Below are 24,840 nucleotides of genomic sequence, written 5' to 3'. Positions count from 1 at the left end.
CTGAGGAGACATAAAGCTCCACCTGGATGACACAGTGGAACACAGAATGGCCCTCAGTAGAGTTCTTGCTTTAAAATGAAACACAGCCCACTTCCCAACACTCAAGTGAATAATTCTGGGAACACCGTGAAGTAGAACCTTGCATGGATAGTGTCATGCTGCTAGCACCAGAGGAAGAGACAATGGAGAGAAATCCCCTAGTGATTTTATGGACAGCTGAATCGACGAAGGTGGTCAAACAGGAACGGAAGAACAACTGGGACGAAACCTAGGGACCGTCTAGACACAGATGAGGAAAACTTGGCAGAAGCTAAGATGTGGTGAAGAACTGGTGAAGTGTGAATTACTGTAATCCTAGTCATATCCACAGACTTGTGAAGCCTCGTAACATTGAGAGTAAAGCAAGAAGTGAGTGCCCATTAGCCTGAGTTAGCATTATTAGATTGCAATTGACATTTTAAACCCACAAATCCAAGTATGCTCTAAAAGGTAAATCATGTAAATTCCTAAATTTACCTGAAAAGAAAAAAAATTTTGCTTGGATTAGTGTACATTAGTAATCCTAACATATAAATATTGTTATTAAAGGATTTTTAAAATAAAAGTATATTAATCCAGAGTAATGGAACAACAGAAGGGTTCCTGTGTGTGGTTAGTATAACTTTTTTTTTTTTAATATGTAGAATTAAAGGAAAAAAACCCCTTTGATTTCTTCAAATGAAATATCATCAAATGAATAGCTACTAAGAGAATTTAAACTAAAAAAGAAAAGTAATTAGAACATATTTGCCTCCTTATCCTGGTAGCCAAGAATACTGTTCCAAGCTTGGGAAAGAGTCTGCAAGCTAACTACTCATATTTTCATATTATTTGCCAAACAAAGGAAAAATTCAAGTTAAGTGCCATTCCTTTTGGTGTGTGCTTAGGAAAACAAAAGAAACAAACAAAAATATTAAATAATAATTTAGCAGTACGTGTACATCAAATTTCCATTCCCAAAGTATAAACACATTTAGCAAATACCTGACAGAATAGCTGTCTTTTGCTGCCTTAATTGTTAGCATCTGTGAGGCAATCACAGAGAGAACTTCCACGTCAATTCTATTGAATTCATCGAAACAACACCAAGCTCCTGACTCAACCAGTCCAAAGAAGAATTTCCCCATTATCTTAAAAAAATGATTAATGAAATTGTTATTTAGGTGAGCATTTTTACTGGGACATTAATTTCTGCAAGATCTTCCCATTTTAACCAAACTAAGAAAACACTGTTTGTATGTCTCCCTTTCAAGCATTTGTGTAGGGCTGAAAGCAGCAGTATTTAGACTCTAAGACCACTCAACTACTCTGCCTGTCTCCGGTAAAAGTCTAAATGTGTGTGCGTGCTAACTCGCTTCAGTCTTGTCTGACTCTGTGACCCTATGGGCTGTAGCCAGCTAGGCAAGAATACTGGAGTGGGTTGCCATTTCCTCCTCCAGGGGACCTTCCCAACCAGGGATCGAACCCTAGTCTCCTGCATTGCAGGCAGATTCTTTATTGTTGAGCCACTGGGAAAGCCCTAAAAGTTTAAACACAACAGCAGCAAACTGATGCTCACAAGAGTGAGAAAGTAGAAGCACAATTCACATTTGCATAAGTGAGCAATCGCCTGGGTGCCATGTTCTCAGAACCACGCACTGGCAGTAGAAGTCTTCAGTACAGCTTTCCGCAGATGGTTGGAAGAGTTCTCCTTTCTAGGTCAGGCCAAGACTCAAGGCTTAGTGGTCAATGCCTGGTAGTAATGCAGACGGTTGATGTTTAGTCATTAAGTCGTGTCCAACTCTTTTGCGACTCCATGGTCTGTAGCTTGCCAGGCTCCTCTGTCTGTGGGATTTTTTTCCTTCTTCAGGGGATCTTCCCAACCTAGGGATGGATCCTTTACTGCTGAGCCACCAGGGAAGCTCAGTAACGCAGATTTCTGAACTAATAATTTAAGAGGAGTGGAAGATTGGGGCCAGGCTGGAGTGGGGACAGCAAATGCAAGCAGCTCTTACTCTACTTCTGCCATTTACAGTGGGCAGGTGGCTATATCCTCCAGTGTCCTTGTGAGAGACTGAAAGTCTGTGTTGAAATCTGTTGATCTGTAAATGTTATAAACTGAAATAAACAAGCCAGATAAAGTGTCTGTGGACTGAATACCTGTAGAGGAATGCTTGAACTCTAAGAGGAGCTTTTGTTAGGTGCTGCAGAGGGGCAAGATATGAGAATCGGAGAGAGCCCCTCTGGCTCAGAAGCCTGAAAAAGTCGGTTCCTCCCACTGACTGCAGCAATCAGATCCTGTCTTTATCTAAACCTTTGATATTTTGTTTATCACCTTTTTTGGGGGGGCATTTACTTTGATTCTTTAAAAAATACATTGCACTAAAATACTATTTATTTTGATGACTAAGTTTTTTGGCTCCTCATTGAACTTTGCTTAGCAGGTAAGAGTGTCACTCACCTTACCCTAGTCCCACTGCTGCAGAGCCCCAGTAAACGTAGTTTCCAGGGAGGACAGAGAGGCTATTTGGTAAGTGTTTTAAGAATAATAGTTCAATCAGCTTATTTATATTTACTGATATTTTTAATGTGCCAGGTGAATACATATTGGAAGTGTAGGATCTCAGCAAAATGTAAAAGGTTTGGACTTAAGTTGCAAAATAAAATAAATTGGAGTGTTTTGAAACTAAGGGAATTTGTGATAGGCTCAGAGGTATATGACATTTTAATAAATATTTAAGAATGTTATGAGATATATTTTAGATAATATGCAACCCAAACAAAATAAGGCTGACATAAACTTGTAATCATTTATATAACCTCTGACTCAAATTTTTGTGTTACTCATAGTAGCTTCATTGTTCTTTATTTTCAGTAAATAAAAGTATAGGTTAGAATATGTAAATTTATATTACTGAAGCAGTACTCTTAATTTTTTATATATTCATGTTTCATACCAATTTTGTTTGAAAAGATTCTCCCTGTCAAAACATTGGAAACTCTCTATCTTAAGAAGTGGTTCAGCTGAATAAAGGTAAACTGTGAAATGTTTTAAGTTTCAATTACATTTAAAATTTCTCTTCTGTTAGTTTAAAAGAATAGCATTTATAGTTATATTAATACTTAATGTCTAAGATATTTTTCTTATTCTTTTATCCTTAATGAATTATTTCTTTTATGTGTACAATAGTTTTTTTCTGAGAATATAAGAATAAGCTTTACCTTATAATCCAAATCCTCAAAACAGTTGAAGACTACACAATGTTTGCCTAAGGACTGGGAAACAAAAATATTTTAATATATTTATTGAATTATGACGCAAAATGCTAACTTTAAAACTTCCAGAGGAATAAAATATCTTTATTCTTGCAAGAAAATTTTTACAATATAAAGGTGTTTATACCAAATTTAGAAATCCACAAGACTCAGTATAGGATTAATGTACATACACTGTTATAGTTTAGTTGATTAGTCCATGGAGGCTTAAGGTTGTATTTTTAAACATATAAACAAATAACCTAAGAAAAAACGTTTCAGCAATATCATAAACTATACCCTTTGCTTTCATCAGTTGTTTGTCTCTTTTTCTTACACACACACACACACACACACACACACACACACACACACAAACACTTCTGTTAATCACAAAGACTAGGCAAAAATCTGTGTATGGAGCTCAAAATAAATGAATCACTTCTACAGGAAAGGAAGGGGGGACAAAGCTGCCATTTACATAGATGTTAGCTCATTTTTATAGCCCAAGTCAACTATGTTGACTTACCAAGATCCTAAGTCCCAGCACACATTAAACATTCAAAATTATATGATGATGTATGAATTAACGAATGTGTTAATGTGTTTGCTAAATATTATGAATACTTTAACAACAGGAAAGGTGTAAACTTAAGATAACTTTTAAAGTTCTTTTTACTTTTTTAAAATTTTACTTTACAATACTGTGTGACTAAAAAGAGAGAAGTTTTTATTTTAGATGTAGAAACCACTTACTTTTGACCACTTACTTTTGCTAGATCTTTAACACTCTCAGTTTTTCCTGTACCAGCTGGACCAGCAGGGCAACCTCCTAGGTTCAAGTGTAGTGCTCCAGTGAGAGTTAGCCAGCATCTGTCTGTGAGAGGCGTAATCACCAGTCTTGGGGTACAGCCCAAGTACTCGTAGCCATAAGTAAAGCTGGCATCTCCTTGAGATACATAGCACAACTTTTGTTTCTCATTCCATTTATATTGCAAATGTCTGAAAACAATATTTTAAATGATCATATTATTTGGGCAAAATGATTTTTAATTCTTTTTCACATGCAGAAACACAATAAGATTATGTTGATTTGAAAACATCAAAAAATCAAATGAAAAGACTGGTGGATAATTCATTAATTGCTCTATTAGACAGGAACTACTAGAACTTGAAAGACTGCAAACATGAACACTCTTCCCTATGAGAAAAATGGCCTTGTTGAATCATGCTACTTTGGTATGATGGTCAGCATAAATGGAAGATTTACATAACAATCATCTCTATGAAGTTTTTATGGCTTCCATAAGAAGGTAGTTTCAGACATTATTCATTATAACTACTACATTAGTGGTCCAGGACTACATTCTTATGGAAACCACTATGAGTTAAATTGGTGGCCCATTTATATCTTAGTTTATGCTGTCATCTAAAATTTTGTATATCCTTCATAAAACCCTTTTAAATCCTTTCTAGGACAAAGCAGATTATAAAGAAATATAAAAATGAGTACATTAAAAAAAATAAATTACAAAGAAAATTTTAAAAATTATAAACTACCACCTTGGAAAGTCTCGGATGAAGAGAGAGAAGCCACTGTTGAAGGAAATGAATTTTTTAAATTGTAGTTGACTTACAATACTATTATTAGTTTCAGGTATACACTGCTCCATTGGTAAAGAATCTGCCTGCAATGCAGGAGGTCCTGTTTCAATTCCTGGGTCAGGAAGATCCTCTGGAGAAGGGATAGGCTATCCACTCCAGCACTCTTGGGCTTCCCTTGTGGCTCAGCTGGTAAAGAATCCACCTGGATTGCGGGAGGCCTGGGTTTGATCCTGGGTTGGAAAAATCCCCTGGAGATGGAAAAGGCTACCCACTCCAGTATTCTGGCCTGGAGAATTCCATGGACTATACATACAGTCCATGGGGTCACTAAGAGTCAGACACGACTGAGCGACTTTCACTTTCATAGTCATTTGACAATTTTATAGAATATACTCCATATAAAGTTACTATTGACTGTATTCTTTTTGCTGGATATTACATCCTCATTATTTATTATTTTATATCTAGTAGTTTGTACATCTTAATCTCCATTACCTCTATTGCACTTCTCATTACAACCTCCTTCTGGTAACCACTAGTTTGTTCTCTGTATTTATGAATCTGTTTCTGTTTGGTTATACTTGTTCATTTATTTTTTAGATTCCACATATAAATGAAAATATACAGTATTTATCTTTCTTATTTCACTAAGCCTAATATCCTCCAGGTTCATGTATATTGACACAAATGGCAAAATTTCATTCTTTTTTATGGTTAACATTCCATTGCATGTATATAGCACATCTTCTTTAACCATTTATCTGTGGATGGATTTATGCTGTTTCCATATCTTGGCTATTGTAAATAATGTTTCAGTGAATGTTGGGGTGCATGTATCTTTCAAAATGGTGTTTTCATTTTCTTCAGATAAATATAACGGTATAATTGGTAGATCATTTTTAATTTCTGAGGAGCCTCCATACTGTTTTCCAGAATGGCTATACCAACTTACATTTCTATTAGTGGTGCATGAGGATTCCCATTTCTTCACATCCTCACCAATGCTTGTTATTTGCGGTCTTTTTGACAGTAGCTATTCTGGCAGGTGTGATATGATATCTCATTGTGGTTTTGATTTGCATTTCCCTCATGATTAGTGATGTTGAGCATCTTTTCATGCATCTATTGGCCATTTGTATTTCTTTTGGAAAAACAGGTCCTCTGCCCATTTTTAAATTGGGTTGTCTTTTTGATATTGAGTTGTATCAGGTTTTGTTGAAAATATTTTGGATATTGACCCTTTATCAGATGTCTCATTTACCAATATTTTCTCCCATTTAGTAGTCTGTATTTTTTGTTTGGTGGATGGTTTCCTTTGCTCTGCAAAAGCTTTTAAGTTTGATTAGGTTCCATTTGTTTATTTTTGCTTTTGTTTCACTTGTCTGAGGAGATATATCCAAAAAATTGCTAAGACCAATGTCAAAAATCATACTGCCTAAGAAAGCCTTCTTCAGAGATCAATGCAAAGAAATAGAGGAAAACAACAGAATGGGAAAGACTAGAGATCTCTTCAAGAAAATTAGAGATACCAAGGGAACATTTCATGCAAAGATGGGCTCGAAAAAGGACAGAAATGGCATGGACCTAACAGAAGCAGAAGATATTAAGAAGAGGTGGCAAGAATACATGGAAGAACTGTACAAAAAAAATCTTCACGACCCGGATAATCACGATGGTGTGATCACCCATCTAGAGCCAGTCATCCTGGAATGTGAAGTCAAGTGGGCCATAGAAAGCATCCTATGAACAAAGAAATGGAGGTGATGGAATTCCAGTGGAGCTATTTCAAATCCTGAAAGATGATGCTGTGAAAGTGCTGCACTCAATATGCCAGCTAATTTGGAAAACTCAGCAGTAGCCACAGGACTGGAAAAGGTCAGTTTTCATTCCAATCCCAAAGAAAGGCAATGCCAAAGAATGCTCAAACTACTGCACAATTGCACTCATCTCACATGCTAGTAAAGTAATGCTCAAAATTCTCCAAGCCAGGCTTCAGCAATACGTGAACCGTGAACTTCCAGATGTTCAAGCTGGTTTTAGAAAAGGCAGAAGAACTGGAGATCAAATTGCCAACATTAGCTGGAGACTGGCAGGCTACAGTCTGTGGGGTCACAACTTTCACTTTGGACATGACTGAGTGACTGAACTGAACTGAGTACATCATGAGAAATGCTGGGCTGGAAGAAGCACAAGCTGGAATCAAGATGGCTGGGAGAAATATCAATAACCTCAGATATGCAGATGACACCACCCTTATGGCAGAAAGTGAAGAGGAACTAAAAAGCCTCTTGATAACAGTGAAAGAGGAGAGTGAAAAAGTTGGCTTAAAGCTCAACATTCAGACAACTGAGATCATGGCATCTGGTCCCATCACTTCATGGGAAGTAGATGGGGAAACAGTGTCAGACTTTATTTTTGGGGGCTCCAAAATCACTGCAGATGGTGATTGCAGCCATGAAATTAAAAGACACTTACTCCTTGGAAGGAAAGTTATGAGCAACCTAGATAGTATATTCAAAAGCAGAGACATTACTTTGCCAACAAAGGTCCATCTAGTCAAGGCTATGGTTTTTCCAGTAGTCATGTATGGATGTGAGAATTGGACAGTGAAGAAAGCTTAGCACCGAAGAATTGATGCTTTTGAACTGTGATGTTGGAGAAGACTCTTGAGAGTCCCTTGGACTGCAAGGAGATCCAACCAGTCCATCCTAAAGGAGACCAGTCCTGGGTGTTCATTGGAAGGACTGATGCTGAAGCTTAAACTCCAATACTTTGGCCACCTCATGCGAAGAGTTGACTCGCTGGAAAAGACCCTGATGCTGGGAGGGATTGGGGCAGGTGGAGAAGGGGACAACAGAGGATGAGATGGCTGGATGGCATCACCGACTCGATGCACATGAGTTTGGGTGAACTCTTGCAGTTGGTGATGGTCAGGGAGGCCTGGCGTGCTGCAATTCATGGGGTCGCAAAGCGTTGGACACGACTTAGTGACTGAACTGAAATGATGCTTTCTTCTGAATTTTTTATGGTTTCAGGTCATATATTTAGGTCATTAATCCATTTTAAGTTTACTTTTTATATAAGGTGTGAGAAAATATTCTAGTTTCATTCTTTTCCATGTTGCTGTTAAGTTTTTCCAAGACCATGTATTGATGAAACTGTCTTCTTACCTGTATTCTTACCTCCTTTGTCATAGCTTAATTGACCATATTGTATGAATTTAGGAAAAGATTTTTCACTGTATCTGTAGTGCATAAGTAATATTTCATAGTTTCTTTTATTAATGTTTAGGCCCAAATCAGCTTAAGAAACATTTTTATCTTAATGACATACAGTAGCTTAATTTTTTAAATTATACAAATAAATTGAAAGAAAATATATTTATTTCATTCTTAAGTAACTGGAGGGTTGTGTGTACCAGTTGTACACTGCATAATTTCTCAAACTTTGAAATGAGATTGGATCATGCCAATCTTACTTCCTGTGCCACATTAATTTTAATTCAGTGCTTGCTTTTTAACAGGGCCACTGCCAAAAATCTAGCTTTGCAAAGATAAGAGGTCACTGAAAGGTTGTAGCATGATCTAATATTAACGTTGTAAACTGCTCCAACCTGTTAGGAGCTGGTTATCTTACTGATGTTATATATTCCTTGTTTGTTTAGTCACTAAGTCTTGTCTGACTCTTCTGCGATCCCACGGACTATAGCCTGCAAGGCTGCTCTGGTTCATGGGATTTCCTAGGCAAGAACACTGGAGTGGGCTGCCATTTATTTATCTCTCCAATGGATCTTCCTGACCCAGGGATCAAACTAGTCTCTCCAGCGTTGGCAGGCAGATTTTTTTTATCACTGAGTCATCAAAGAAACTCTGGTATCTTATAGTGTCCTTATAGTCTCTCAAAAGTTTAAAAAATCTTACAGTTGTGAGTACCCTATGGTGTCATGGGACACCAAGGCACACTATACAGAAGCTATACCCTTAGAATCATAGATACACTCAGAGTCTTATTATTAATAGAATCTTCTTTCTCCTAGTTTGCTTTTCTGTATATGCTCTTCCACTTTTAGTTTTCACTTTTAAAGAGAGTCAATAGAAAGTAATAATGACATACTAAACTTTATGCAACATGAGGGCTCACAGACATGACATATTCTTTTAGCAATTAAGAATGTATACAGTTATACTTCAGTAATACAGGCATATGAATATATATAAAATATATCCTGATAAAACATAGTAGACAGTCATGCCAGTCAAACGCAACAGCTTCTTTTCACTCTATTTTCCTTAGAGTTTAAAGGAAATTGTCATACCTAAAATCAGGAAATTTATGCTAATACAGAATTTATTAAAAATAAACTTTTCTTGAGAATCAAGGATCTTATACAGGTAGGGCGGTTATCTTCCTATGAACAGAGGAAACTTCAGAAAAAAAATTAATTCAGAAGTTTGAAACTATATTTATTACAGGAATCTTATGTTTGATTTCTTCACGAAAATTAATGGCACTATTTTTCTATACTTTCATATTTGTATATGAAATACTACATGTATATGACTATATACTTATTGCCCCTGGATAGGAAGAAGGGCTTCCCTGTAGCTCAGCTGGTAAAGAATCCACCTGCAATGCAGGAGACACCAGTTCAATCCCTGGGTAGGGAAGATCCGCTGGAGAAAGGATAGGCTACCCACTCAGGTATTTTTGGGCTTCCCTGTTGGCTCAGCTGGTAAAGAGTCCACCTGCAATGCAGGATACCTGGGTTGGGAAGATCCTTTGGAGAAGGCCTGGAGAATTCCACAGACTATACAGTCTATGGGGGTTGCAAAGAGTCAGACACGACTGAGCAACTTGCACTTTTTAGGAAGAAGGGAGTTCTGAGTTAGAGAATCGGCTAGAAATGTCGTCTGATTTGTTTCTCAGCTTGGTGTGTCCCAGAACTGACAGCACATGGGGGAAAGAAGAGGCTTGAGGTAGAGCTTCTTTCACTACCCACTGAAAACTGCCCTCTGGCTGAATGGTAAAAGGGAAAACACATCTAAGAGGAGTGTGGTCAGTTCGGGAAGATAAAACAAAAAGAACTTAAAATGAAGGAGAAGAACAGTGGAAAAGAGGAATAAGAAAGCACAGGAATATGTACTCAAGTTGGCAGAATTTGCTTAGAATTTCTATAAATCCCAGAGAGATAAAACTCAGGTTGGACAAAATTCGAGGTAGAGAATTAACTTACCTGAGGTAGGTATATGAGAAATTATTTTATTTAGAGTTGTAATTTCGATCTACCTACCTTGTCCACTCAAAATCATCTGCATTGAAAATACTTTTGAGTAGTAAATCTCTCACTGTGTCTCTGCAGTGAACATACAGGGTAAGCAACGCCCCTAGCACAACTTTTGCTCGAGAGTTATGAGTATCCAGCACCACCAGCTCTGCAATCTCTTCTAGCTGATGTATCATACCAGCATGGACCTTTTCCACCTCTTTTTTTGGATGAGAACTCACAAAACTTTTGATACAATCATTATAAAATATGATCTGGCTCTGAAAAAATAAGATATAAAAGTAATAATTTTGAAGCATAAATTTTATAAGTGAAAATAGATATTCTCAAGAGTGGTGTGGTGTGGACTGAAGGCAGGAGGAGAAGGGGACAACAGAGGACAAGATGGTTGGATGACATCATCGACTCAATGAACATGAGTTTGAGCAAGCTCTGGGAGATGGTGAAGGACGGGGAAGGCTGGCATGCTGCAGTCCATGGGGTCGCAAAGAGTCGGACACGACTGAGCTACTGAACAACAATATGTGGTGTGTATTATGCAAGTCATCATATGTGTGTAAAAGAGAGAGCTTACACATTTGTATGCATTTGACACTTAGAGATTGAACTTTGATTAATGCTTGTGGGAGCCTTATTCTTTAATAAATGGAAACATGTTTATCACCAACATTTATATTTTCTAAGTTTTATATTCTTAATCTGTCATCGCTTAGGCTAAGTAAGAACCTGGGGACAGTAATAATGGTATCATAATTCCAAGATTAAATTACTTCTGTTTTCTGAGTGGGGTTTTTTAGAGATAGGTTAAGTTTGTAATTTTTAGGATCTTTATATAACTTCTATTATTTGATCCCTCTTTTGTTACTCTTTCCATACATACCAGAGCAGTTTTAAAAAGGCTACTGGATTTAAGTCAAATTGACCTGGCATTTAATGGAGGGAGATATGTCAGGAGGTTCATAGGTTTCTGGCCTGTAATTAGGTGAATTGTGATTCCAGTCACTAAGATATTATATCTATTGGAGGAATAGCATGCTGTAGGTGAAGGGACACAATGGATTCATTTGGGATATACTGAATTTGAAGTGCTTAAGAAATACACGGGCTTCCCAGCTGGCACTAGTGGTAAAGAACCTGCCTGCCAATGCAGGAGTCGTAAAGATGTGGGTTTTAACCCTGGGTCGGGAAGATCTCCTGGAGGAAGGCATGGCAACCCACTCCAGTATTCCTGCCTGGAGAATCCCCATGCACAGAGGAGCCCAGTGGCCTGCAGTCCATGGGGTTACAAAGAATCAGACACAACTGAAGCGACTTAGCACTCTTAAGAAATACACAAGAGGAGCTATGAGGAAATAAATATTAGAATAATTAGCATAGAGGTAATACGTAGAATGGTGAGATTTTTTTCTTTCCAGGGCAAGATAAGTGTACCCAGATGGGAAACTTGATTTATCAGTTAGTGTTTTGGCAGCATGCAACAGAAACTAACTCTGACTTCCCGAAAGCATGTTGTAGACCTCTAATAGCAGATTAGCTGGAGGTGAGAGCTGAGGCTTAGGAAGTGGGCAGAAGCAAGAATCTGGGCCAGGCATCAGGAACCATAGTCATGGTCATGCCACAGAAGAGTCTGATCAAAAGTCACTGTACTGTCACACCTGAGGTATTTATCCAAGATTCACAGCCTCAGGAGAGAGCAACCAGTGGGCTGAGACCCTCTCCGAGGCTGCCTCAGTGTAGGTTGAGGGAAGGTTTGGATATGGTAAGACTGATTATGAACTAGATTTTACCTATTTATTTAGCTAAACATAGAGGACTTCTCAACCACTATAGTTTGATTAAATCTATATTGAAATTCTCTTAGTGGATACTGCATGTAAATATTTTATTATCCCAACAGGTGGCCACTCAGAGATAGTTTCTAGTTATGTTACATATGTAGAAGTGTTTATAAGAGGAAGGGAAGTTGTAAATTGCATACAAGGATGGGAGATTTGCAGTATGTAAGGCAGACATGGGAAAACAAAAATATGTTCAGTGAATGAAGTTGAAATCTATCATAAAATATTTTTGGAAACAGATTACTGACTGCTTCTAATTATTAAGCATGTTTGGAAGACCAGAGGTTTGGGAAAGATCCTTTCTTAGTAGAGCAGATTTGATTATTTGAATGCCTGGTAAACTGCAGAAATGTGCATATAGATTAATTATAATTTTGTTGTCTGCATAAACAACAGCTTAAATAAGTCCTTGACTTAAGATCTGAGAGCACTTTATTAATATTCAGGCAAGTGAATGACAAAGGAGACCAAGGAGATTTGATAATCAGAATTTCTGTCCATAATCCCAGGTTATCTTAATAAAGGCTTGAAAATTAGGGTGGGTCAAGGAGAAGGCAATGGCAACCCACTCCAGTGTTCTTGCCTGGAGAATCCCAGGGAATGGGGAGCCTAATGGGCTGCCGTCTATGGGGTTGCACAGAGTCGGACACGACTGAAGCAACTTAGAAAAAAAAAGGTAAATAAAAAAATGTAATGTTATTTTAAAATTTAACAGAGAACTACAAGGTCAAGTGTGCTTTAAAAATACTTGGTAATAGTAACTTATGGCAATATGGCTTTTACTTTCATTACTCCAGAAAAATTGCTGTCTCTGAGGTTCATGTTGACCCTAATAACTGACAGACATAATGGAGTTTTCAAACCTTTCTAGAGCATTTAAAAATGATGATCACTCACTTTTTCTAGAGAAAAATTAAACAAACAAAAATATCCCTCTCTCCTCCCTTAGCTTTCATAACAAATCTCGTCATTTCTCTTCTTTTTCTTTTTTCTCCTTCTTTTTTTTAACCCACGTGCTAATCCCCAGAAGCTGTGAATATGTCACCTTATGATGGAAACAGTTGATTAAGACCTTGTGACAGGGATTTTCTGAGTGGGGCCAGTGTAATCACATGTATCCTTAAAATTGGAGAACTTTCTCTGCTTCTAAACAGAGGGAGATATAACTACTGAAGAATGGTCAAAGAGAGGGGACACTGGTAGCTTTGAAGATAAAGGAAGGGGCTATGAATCAAAGAATTCCAGAAGATGGAAAAAAGACAAAGAAATAGGAATACAGCCCTGCTGATACCCTGATTTTTGCCCAGTAAGACCTGTTTTGCCCAGTGATCCACTGGAGAAGGGAATGGAAAAACCACTTCAATAGTCTTGCCTCAAGAAGCCCATAAACAGTATGAAAGGAAAAGAGATATGACACTCCATGGAAGATGTACCCCACGACCCCCAGGTTGGAAAGTGTCCCATATGCTACTGGGGAAAGGCAGAGAAATAGCTTCAGAAAGAATGAAGAGGCTGGGCCAAAGCAGAAATGACACTCAGTTGTGCATGTGTCTGGTGGTGAAAGTAAAGTCTGATGCGTAAACAACAATATTGCATAGGGACCTGGAACGTTAGGTTCATAAGTCATGGTAGGTTGGACATGGTCAAGCAGGAGATGGCAAGAGTGAACATCGACATTTTAGGAATCAGTGAACTAAAACGGACCTGAATGGGAGAATTTAATTCAGATGACCATTATGCATACTACTGTGGGCAAAAATCCCTTAGAAGAAATGGAGTAGCCCTCATAGCCAACAAGAGAACCTGAAGTGCAGTACTTGGGGGCAAACTCAAAAATGATCTTGAATTGTTTCCTAGACAAACCATTTAACATCAGTAATTCAACTCTATACCCCAACCACTAATACCAAAGAAGCCAAATGATTCTATGAATACAAAAAAAAAAAAAAAGATGTCCTTTTCATCATTGGGGATGGGAATGCAAAAGTAGGAAGTCAAGAGATACCTGAAGTAACAGGAAAGTTTGGCCTTGGAGTACAAAACAAAGCAGGGCAAAGGCTAACAGAGTTTTGCCAAGAGAACACACTGGTCATAGCAAACACCCCCTTCCAACAACACAGGAGATGACTCTACATATGGACATTACCAGATGGTCAATACTGAAATCAGATTGATTATATTCTTTGCAGCCAAAGGTGGAGAAGCTCTATATAGTCAGCAAAAACAAGACCGGGAACTGACTGTGGCTCAGATCACGAGCTCCTTATTGCAAAATTCAGGCTTAAATTGAAGAAAGTAGTGAAAACTAGACCATTCAGGTATGATCTAAATCAAATCTCCTATGATTATACAGTAGAAATGACAAATAGATTCAAGGGATTAGATCTGATAGACAGAGTGCCTGAAGAACTATGGACGGAGGTTCATAACACTGAACAGGAGATGGTGACCAAAACTATCCCCAATAAAAAGAAATGCAAGAAGACAAAGTGGTTTTCTGAGGAGACTGGAGAAATAGCTGAGAAAAGAAGAGAAGTAAAGGGCAAAGGAGAAAGGGAAAAATATTCCCAACTGAATGCAGAGTTCCAGAGAATAGAAAGGAGAGATAAGAAAGCCTTATGTGAATAATGGAAAAAAATAGAGGAAAACAATAGCATGGGAAAGACTAGAGATCACTTAAGAAAATTAGAGATACCAAGGGAACATTTCATGCAAGGATGGGTGCAATAAAGGACAGAAATGGCAAGGACCTAACAGAAGCAGAAGAGGTTAAGAAGAGGTGGCAAGAATACACAGATGAACTATACAAAAGAATAGTATAATGGTGTGGTCACTCACCCATAGCCAGACATCCTGGAGTGTGAAGTCAAGTGGGCCTTAGGAAGCATTCCTATGAACAAAGCTAGTAGAGGTGACAGAATTCCAGCTGAGCTATTTCAAATCCTAAAAGATGATGCTGTTAAAGTGGTGCACTCAATATGTCAGCAAATTTGGAAAACTCAGCAGTGGCCACAGGACTGGAAAAGGTCAGTTTCCATTCCCGTTCCTAACAAGGGCAATGCCAAATGATATTCAAACTCCCATACAACTATGCTCATTTCATATGCTAGCAAGATAATGCTCAAAATCCTTCAAGCTAGGCTTCAGTACATGAACTGAGAACTTCCAGTTGTACAATCTAGGTTTAGAAGAGGCGGAAGAACCAAAGATCAAATTGCCAACATTTGTTGGATTATATAAAAAGCAAGGGAATTCCTAAAACACATATACTTCTGCTTCATTGACTATACTAAAGTCTGACTGTGTGGATCACAATAAACTGTGGAAAGTTCTTAAAGAGATGGGTATACCAGACCACCTTCCCTGTCTCCTGAGAAACCTGTATGCAGGTCAAGAAGCAACAGTTAGAACCAGCCATGGAACAATAGACTGGTTCAAAATTGGAAAAGGAGTACATCAAGGCTATATATTGTCACCCTGCTTATTTAACTTATATGCAGAGAACATCATGTAAAATGCCAGGCTGGATGAATCACAAGCTGGAATCAAGCTTGACAGGAGAAATATGAAGAACCTCAAATATACAGATGATACCATTCTAATGGCAGAAACTGAAGAGGAACTAAAGAGCTTCTTGATGAAGGTGAAGGAGGAGAGTGAAAAGCTGGCTTAAAACTCAACATTCAAAAAACTAAAATCATGGCATACAGTCCCATCACTTCATGGCAAATTGAAGGGAAAAAGTGGAAAGAATGACAGATGTTATTTTCTTGGGCTCCAAAATCACTGCAGTTGGTGACTGCAGCCATGAAATTAAAAGATGCTTGCTCCTTGGAAGAAAAGCTATGACCAAACTAGACAGTGTATTAAAAAGCAGAGACATCACTCTGCTGACAAAGGTATGTATAGTCAAAGCTATGGTTTTTCCAGTAATCATGTATGGATGTGAGAGTTGGACCATAAAGAAGGCTAAGCACTGAAGACTTGATGCTTTTGAACTGCGGTGCTGGAGAACACTCTTCAGAGTCTCTTGGACTGCAAGGAAATCAAACCAGTCAATCCTAAAGGAAATCAACACTGACTATTCACTGGAAGTACTGATGCTGAAGTTGAAGCTCTAATATTTTGGCCATCTGATGCAAAGAGCCAACTCACTGGAGAAGACTCTACTGCTGTGAAAAACTGAGGGCAGGAGGAGAAGAGGGCAACAGAGGGATGAGATGGTTGGATAGCATAACTTGCTCAATGGACAAGTTTGAGCAAACTTGGGGAGATAGTGGAGGACTGAGGAGTCTAGGGGACTCCAGTCCATGGGGTCACAAAGATTCAGACATGACTGAACAAATAACAAAATAATTCACGAGTTATATTCCTTCAACATTTTATCCTGAACATTTTTAAAAGCATGGGCAAGTTGATGAAATTATAAAATGAATACCCATATACCTATCACTATGTTCCTTAATAAACGTTTTGCTAATATTTACTTTGTCAGATATCTGTCCATCAAGTCAACCATCTCTCCATTTTATTTTTTGATGCAATTCAGAGTTACATATATCAGTAACCTTCACAATGGTTTATTTCTAACTCTTTGTTTTCTGGGCATGTAGTTACAAATTAAATACTGGTACATCAAAGAAGTATTTACTTACCACAGTGAGTACCACTTGTCCTGGATGAGACAGCACCCATAGGGAAAACTGTTGGTAGTACCAGTCATCAACTCCTTGACTTACAAATCTATATGCAAAAAAAAAATTATAATATTTATATTTAATCACTGATTGTGGCCATTTAATGATTAAGCATGATAAGATAACACAGGAATTTTCCTTTAGGCTCTCTGACTTTTCTGTTCTAATTTAGGTATATAAGTAACAAAGCAGAGATAATAGAGCTTTAATTCATGCATAATGCATATTCCTTAAATTCCTCTTTAATATCATCTGCACATTTCCAATAAAACCATTGAGTTTTTGGGATGGTGTGCATGTATGTTAAGTTGCTTCAGTCTGACTCTTGACTCTATGGACCATAGCCCACCAGGCTCCTCTGTCCATATGATTCTCCAGGCAAGAATACTGGACTGGGTTGCAATGCCCTCCTCCAGAGGATGTTCCTGACCTAGGGATCTAACCTGTGTCTCGTGTCTACCTGCATTTGCAGGCAGGTTCTTTACCACTAGTGCCACCTGGGACTATATTAAGGTAGAGGATGACACCTATTAGCTTTGAATTTCTAATACTATCAATGGTAAAAACAATATTTGAAATAATTTCAACAAAATTGAATATTGGACTGAAATGATCAGGGGATTTTTAATAGTTAAGTCCTACATTTAACTTTAAAAAGTAATTATAATTTAGCTTTCAAAAGTAAAGAAGAGGGGAGGGCGGTCCTAAGATGGTGGAGGAATAGGACAGGGAGGACACTTTCTCCCCCACAAATTCACCAAAAGATCATTTGAATGCTGAGCAACTTCCACAAAACAACTTTCTGAATGCTGGCGAAGGACACCAGGCACCCAGAAAGGCAGCCCATTCTCTTAGAGAGGAGGTAGGACAAAATATAAAAGACAAAAAGAGAGACAAGAGTTAGGGATGGAGACCCGTCCTGGGGAGGGAGTCATGAAGGAGGAGAAGTTTCCAAACAGCAGGACACCCTCTCATCGGTGGGTCTGTGGGGAGTTTTGGAATGTCAGAGGGCAACATAACTGGGAGAGAAAAAAAAAAAAAAAACAACCCACAGAATAGGTGCCTAACTGCAACTGACAGCGGAGAAGTAGCCCAGATGCTTGTGTATGCCACCAGCCAGCGGGGGCTGGACAAGAAGGAGCAGGTTGCATGCTCAGGGTAAGGACAAGACCTGAATGCCCTGGGGACAATCTAAGGGAAGTAACATGAGATAGCAACCCAAACTGTGGGATAGCCAGAGAGAGAGAGAAAAAAAGAGAGAACTTTCCTGCGTAAAGCTCTAACATAAGGCGCAGCCTGGCCCGCTCACAGAACAAAGAATTGAGTGAATACCAAAGGAGAACTAGCTGGCTGCGGACCGGCCCCTTCCCCTACCAGAGGCAGAGAGGCAGGCGAGTGACAGCCAGAGCCAGAAGGCAAGGGGCAATCTCAGTCCCAGAGACGGCATCCTCCACCAAACTGTGAGCAGGCTTCCAGTTGCTAACCAAGTCTTCCTGGGATCCTGGACGGTTGACATCTGCCAGGAAGTTCACAGCCTGAGATCAGCTCCCCAGAGGAGGCACACAGCACACCTGAGACAGCGCTCTCGTGACACACTTGGGAAGCTGAGCGGCCGGGACTGGGGAGGTGATTAAGATGCTAGGATGCCACCTGGGAGAGTGTGCTTGCCAAGTACCTGGTAGCCTGAGCTGCTTGGACCTGGGAAGGGCAAAAACACATGCCCAACCAAGTCTATGCATTTGTGGAGTACCCAAGAACCTGAACGTGAGCAGCTTAGACCTGGGAAGTGTTTAAAATGCAGGGCCTGCTTTGGACAGTATCCCAGCAGAGCCTGAGCAGTGTAGACTGGGAAAGCACACACCGCTGTGAGCTGGGGCAAACCCAGTGTGGTCCATACACTGGGAGCACTCCCCACACACGCCAGTGATATTTGTTTGCAGTGTTCCTCCCTCCCCACAACACAACTGAACAAGTGAGCCTAAATAAGTGACCACCTTTGCCCCCTTGTGTCAGGGCAGAAATTAGACACTGAAGAGACTTGCAAACAGAGGAAGTCAAAAATAAAGAAGGGGGACCAATCTGGAAGCGACAGATGCAACGGATTAAAACCCTGTAGATAACATTGACTAAGCATTGGAAGGGTCTTCTCTATAGACCTTGAGAACAAGTATAAGCTGGAACAAGGAACTATCTGAAACTGAACTGACCCCACACTGTCCTCAACAGCTCCAGAGAAATTGCTAGATATATTTTTACTATTATCATTTAAAAATTTTTAAGTTCTTTATCACTCCTTTAATTTTCATTTTTATAACCTAACATTGCCTTGCAAAAAAGATGCTATTTTAAAGTAAATTTCATATATATATATTTTAATAACTTTTGTGATTGATTTTGTTTTGCATTTTTAATATTGTATTATTGAGAGTCTAACCTCTACTCTAGATTTTAAATCTTTGCTTTTTGTTATTTGTTAACCATTTTGTACCTTTAAGAATCTAATCTTCAGTACCCATTTTTACTTAAGGGTGTGATTACTGGCTTGATTGCTTTCTCCCCTTTTGACTCTCCCTTTTCTCCCCCAGGTCACCTCTTATCTCTTCCCTCCCCCTCCTCTTCTCTGCTTAAATCTGTGAATCTCTCTGGGTGTTCTGGGCTGTGGAGAACACTTAGGGAACTGATTACTGGCTACACTGGTCTCTCCTCTTTTGACTCCCCCTCTTTTCCTCCTGGTCACCCCTATTTCCCTCCTCCCTCTTCTCTATGTAACTCTGTGAACCTCTCTGGGTGTTCCAGACTGTGGAGAGCACATAAGGAATTGATTACTGGCTCGATTGGTCTCTCTCCTTTTGACTCCCCCTCTTTTCCTCTTGGTCACCCCATCTCCCTCCTCCATCTTCTCTTCTATATGTAATTCTGTGAACCTCTCTGGGTGTCCCTCACTGTGGAGAATCTTTTCACCATTAACCTAGATATTTTATCATCTGTGCTGTATGGATGGAGAAGTCTTGAGGCTACTGTAAGAATAAGACTGAAAGTCAGAGGCAAAAGGCTTAAATTCAAAACTTGAGAACACCAGAAGACTCCTGGCTCCAGGGAACATTAATTGACAAGATCTCATCCAAAAGCCTCCATAACTACACTGAAACCAAGCTCCACTCTAGAGCCAACAAGTTCCAGAGTAAGACATACCACACATTCTCCAGCAAGGCAGGAACACAGCCCTGAGCATTAAAATACAGGTTTCCCAAAGTCACACCAAACCCATAGACATCCCCAAACCCACTACTGGACACTTCATTGCACTTCAGAGAGAAGAGATCCAGCTCTACTCACCAGAATACAGATGCAAGCTTCCCTAACCAGGAAATTTTGACAAATCACTAGTCCACCCCCACCCACAGGGAGCAAACTCCACAATAAAGAGGAACCACAAACTCCAGCCTACAGAAAGACCACCCCAAACACAGCAATCTAAACAAATTGAAAAGGCATAAAAATACTCAGCAGGTAAATGATAAATGCCCACCAAATCAAACAAAAGAGGAGGAGACAGGGAGTCTGCCTGAAAAAGAATTCAGAATAATGACAGTAAAGATGACCCCAAAATTTGAAAACAAAATGGGAGTTATAGATAAATAGACTAGAGACAAGGATTGAGTAGATGTAAGAAATATTTAACAAGGACCTAGAAGAAATAAAAAAGAGTCAACCAATAATGAATAATGCAATAACTGAGATCAAAAGCACTCTGGAGGGAATCAACAGTAGATTAACTGAGGCAGAAGAGAGTATAAGTGAGGTGAAAGACAGAATGGTGGAAATAAATGAAGCAGAGAGGAATAAAGAAAAAAGAATTAAAAGAAATGAGGACAACCTCAGAGACCTCTAGGACAAAGTTAAACGCCCCAACATTCGAATCATAGGAGTCCCAGAAGAAGACAAAAAGAAGGGACATGAGAAAATACTTGAGGAGATAATAGTTGAAAACTTCCCTAAAATGGGGAAGGAAATAGCCACTCAAGTCCAAGAAACCCAGAGACTCCCAAACAGGATAAACCCAAGGTGAAACACCCCCAAGACACATATTAATCAAATTAATGAAGCTCAAACAAAAAAAAACAAATATTAAAAGCAGCAAGGGAAAAGCAACAAAAACACACAAGGGGATACCCATAAGGATAACAGCTGATCTTTCAGCAGAAACTCTTCAGGCCAGGGGGGAATGGCAGGACATACTTAAAGTGATGAAAGAGAAAAACCTACAACCCAGATTGTAGGTACCCAACAAGGATCTCATTCCAATATGAAAGAGAAATAAAAAGCTTTACAGACAAGCAAAAGCTGAGAAAATTCAGCACCACCAAACCAGTTCTTCAACAAATGCTAAAGGATCTCCTCTAGACAGGAAACACAGAAAAGGTTTATAAACTCAAATCCAAAACAACAAAGTATATGGCAACAGGATCATACTTATCAATAATTACCTTAAATGTAAATGGGTTGAATGCCCCAACCAAAAGACAAAGACTGGCTGAATGGATGAAAAAACAAGACCCCTATATATGCGGTCTACAAGAGACTCACCTCAAAACAAGCGACACATACAGACTGAAAGTGAAAGGCTGGAAAAAAATATTTCATGCAAATGGAGACCAAAAGAAAGCAGGAGTAGCAATACTCATATCAGATAAAATAGACTTTGAAATAAAGGCCATGAAAGGAGACAAAGATGGACACTACATAATGATCAAAGGATCAATCCAAGAAGAAGATATAATGATTATAAATATATATGCACCCAACATAGGAGCACCACAGTATGTAAGGCAAATGCTAACAAGTATGAAAGGGGAAATTAACAGTAACACAATAATAGTGGGAGACTTTAATACCCCACTCACACCTATGGATAGAACAACCAAAAAGAAAATTAACAAGGAAACACAAACTTTAAATGATACAATGAACCAGTTAGACCTAATTGATATCTATAGAACATTTCACCCTCAAACAATGAATTTCACCTTTTTCTCAAGTGCACACGGAACATTCCCCAGGATAGATCATATCCTGGGCCATAAATCTAGCCTTAGTAAATTCAAAAAAACCCTGAAATTATTTCAAGCATTTTTTCTGATCACAATGCGATAACATTTGGAAATAGATAGGGAAACAGTGGAAACAGTGTCAGACTTTATTTTTTTGGGCATCAAAATCACTGCAGATGGTGACTGCAGCCATGAAATTAAAAGACGCTTACTCCTTGGAAGGAAAGTTATGACCAACCTAGATAGCATATTCAAAAGCAGAAACATTACTTTGCCAACAAAGGTCTGTCTAGTCAAGGCTATGGTTTTTCCAGAGGTCATGTATGGATGTGATAGTTGGACTGTGAAGAAAGCTGAGCGCTGAAGAATTGATGCTTTTGAACTGTGGTGTTGGAGAAGACTCTTGAGAGTCCCTTGGACTGCAAGGAGATCCAAACAGTCCATTCTAAAGGAGATCAGTCCTGAGTGTTCTTTGGAAGGAATGATGCTAAAGCTGAAACTCCAGTACTTTTGCCACCTCATGCGAAGAGCTGACTCATTGGAAAAGACTCTAATGCTGGGAGGGATTGTGGGCAGGAGGAGAAGGGGATGACAGAGGATGAGATGGCTGGATGGCATTACTGACTCGATGGACGTGAGTTTGAGTGAACTCAGGGAGTTGGTGATGGACAGGGAGGCCTGGCATGCTGCAATTCATGGGGTTGTAAAGAGTTGGACACTACTGAGCAACTGAACTGACTGACAGGAAAAAAACTATTAAAATACAAACATATGGAGGAGAAACAACACACTTCTGAATAACCAACAAATCACAGAAGGAAAAAAAATCAACATACACATAGAAACAAATGAAAATGAAAACACAACAACCCAAAACCTATAGGATTCAGTAAAAGCAGTGCTAAGGGGAAGGTTCATAGCAATACAAGCTTACCTCAAGAAACAGGAGAAAAATCAAATAAATAACCTAATTTTACACCTAATGCAAATAGAAAAAGAAGAAATGAAGAACCCCAGGGTTAGTAGAAGGGAAGAAATCATAAAATTAGGGCAGAAATAAATGAAAAATAAACAAAGGAGACTATAGCAAAAACCAACAAAACTAAAAGCTGGTTCTTTGAGAAGATAAATAAAATAGACAAACCATTAGCCAGACTCATCAAGAAAGAAAGAGAGAAAAATCAAATCAACAAAATTAGAAATGAAAATGGAGAAATCATAACAGACAACACAGAAATACAAAGGATCATAAGAGACTACTACCAGCAACTATATACCAATAAAATGGACAACTTGGAAGAAATGGACTAATTATTGGAAAAGTATAACCTTCCAAAACTGAACCAGGAGGAAATAGAAAATCTACACAGACAGATCACAAGCATTGAAATTGAAACTATAATCTAAAATCTTCCCAACAAAAGCCCAGGACCAGACAGCTTCACAGGTGAATTCTACCAAAAATTCAGAGAAGAGCTAACACCTATCCTACTCAAAATCTTCCAGAAAGTTTCAAAGGAAGGTAAACTTCCAAACTCATTCCATGAGGCCACCATCACCCTAATACCAAAACTAGACAAAGATGCCACAAAAAAAGAAAACTACAGGCCAATATCACTGATGAACATAGATGCAAAAATTCTCAACTAAATTCTAGCAAACAGAATCCAACAAGATATTTAAAAGATCATACATCATGACCAAGTGGGGTTTATCCCAGGGATGCAAGGATTCTTCAATATTTGCATAATCAATTAATGTGATACATCACATTAACAAATTTAAAGATAAAAACCATATGATTATCTCAGTAGATGCAGAGAAAGCCTTTGACAAAATTCAACATCCATTTATGATAAAAACCCTGCAGAAAGCAGGCATAGAAGGAACACACCTCAACAAAATAAAAACCATATATGATAAACCCACAGCAAGCATTACCCTCAATGGTGAAAAATTGAAAGCATTTCTCCTAAAGTCAGGAATAAGACAAGGGTGCCCACTCTCACCACTACTATTCAACATAGTTTTGGAAGTTTTAGCCACAGCAATCAGAGAAGAAAAAGACATAAAAGAAATCCAAATTGGAAAAGAAGAAGTAAAACTCTCACTGCTTGCAGATGACATGATCTTCTACATAAAAAACCCTGAAGACACCACCAGAAAATTACTAGAGTTAATCAATGAATACAGTAAAGTTGCAAGATATAAAATTAACACACAGAAATCCGTTGCATTCCTATACACTAACAATGAGAAAACAGAAAGAGAAACTAAGGAAAAAATTCCATTCATCATTGCAATGAAAAGAATAAAATACTTAGGAATAAATCTACCTAAAGAAACAGAAGACCTATATATAGAAAACTATAAAACACTGATGAAAGAAATCAAAGAGGACACAAATAGATGGAGAAATATACTGTATTCATGGATTGGAAGAATCAATATAGTGAAAATGAGTATACTACCCAAAGCAATCTACAGATTCAATGCAATCCCTATCAAGCTACCAACAGTATTTTGCACAGAGCTAGAACAAATAATTTCACAATTTGTATGGAAATTAAAAAAACTTCAAATAGCCAAAGCAATCTTGAGAAAGAAGAATAGAACTGGAGGAATCAATCTGCCTGACTTCAGACTACTACAAAGCTACAGACATCCAGATAGTATGGTACTGGCACAAAGACAGAAACATAGATCAATGGAACAAAACAGAAAGCCCAGAGATAAATCCATGCACCTATGGACACCTTATCTTTGACAAAGGAGGCAAAAACATACAATGGAGAAAAGACAATCTCTTTTAACAAGTGGTGCTGGGAAAACTGGTCAACCACTTGCAAAAGAATGAAACTAGAACAATTTCTAACACCATACACAGAAATAAACTGAAAATGGATTAAAGATCTAAAGGTAAGACCAGAAACTATAAAATTCCTGGAGGAAAACATAGGCAAAACACTCTCTGACATAAATCACAGCAGGATCCTCTATGACCCACCTTCCAGAGTAATGGAAATAAAAGCAAAAATAAACAAATGAGATCTAATTAAACTTAAAAGCTTTTGCACAACAAAGGAAACTAT

General features: G+C 38.5%; 1 protein-coding gene across 1 annotated transcript in view; it reads right to left on the bottom strand.

Moving 5' to 3' along the window:
• The window catches only part of DNAH14 (dynein axonemal heavy chain 14), a 388,242-nt gene that overhangs the window by 209,998 nt on the left and 153,404 nt on the right, over positions 1-24,840 (bottom strand). The window contains exons 27-31 of the mRNA XM_052654143.1: positions 16,656-16,743; positions 10,169-10,422; positions 4,044-4,275; positions 3,241-3,294; positions 1,024-1,169 (exon numbers count right to left, since the gene is read on the bottom strand). Of these exons, the coding sequence (XP_052510103.1) occupies positions 1,024-1,169; positions 3,241-3,294; positions 4,044-4,275; positions 10,169-10,422; positions 16,656-16,743 (774 nt within the window). The remainder of the gene's footprint in view (positions 1-1,023; positions 1,170-3,240; positions 3,295-4,043; positions 4,276-10,168; positions 10,423-16,655; positions 16,744-24,840) is intronic.

This window comes from Budorcas taxicolor, chromosome 16 (genome assembly GCF_023091745.1).
Source record: "Budorcas taxicolor isolate Tak-1 chromosome 16, Takin1.1, whole genome shotgun sequence".
Classification (NCBI taxonomy): domain Eukaryota; kingdom Metazoa; phylum Chordata; class Mammalia; order Artiodactyla; family Bovidae; genus Budorcas; species Budorcas taxicolor.
Note: the sequence above shows the minus strand (reverse complement) of the source record. Positions and strands in the feature narration are given on the sequence as shown.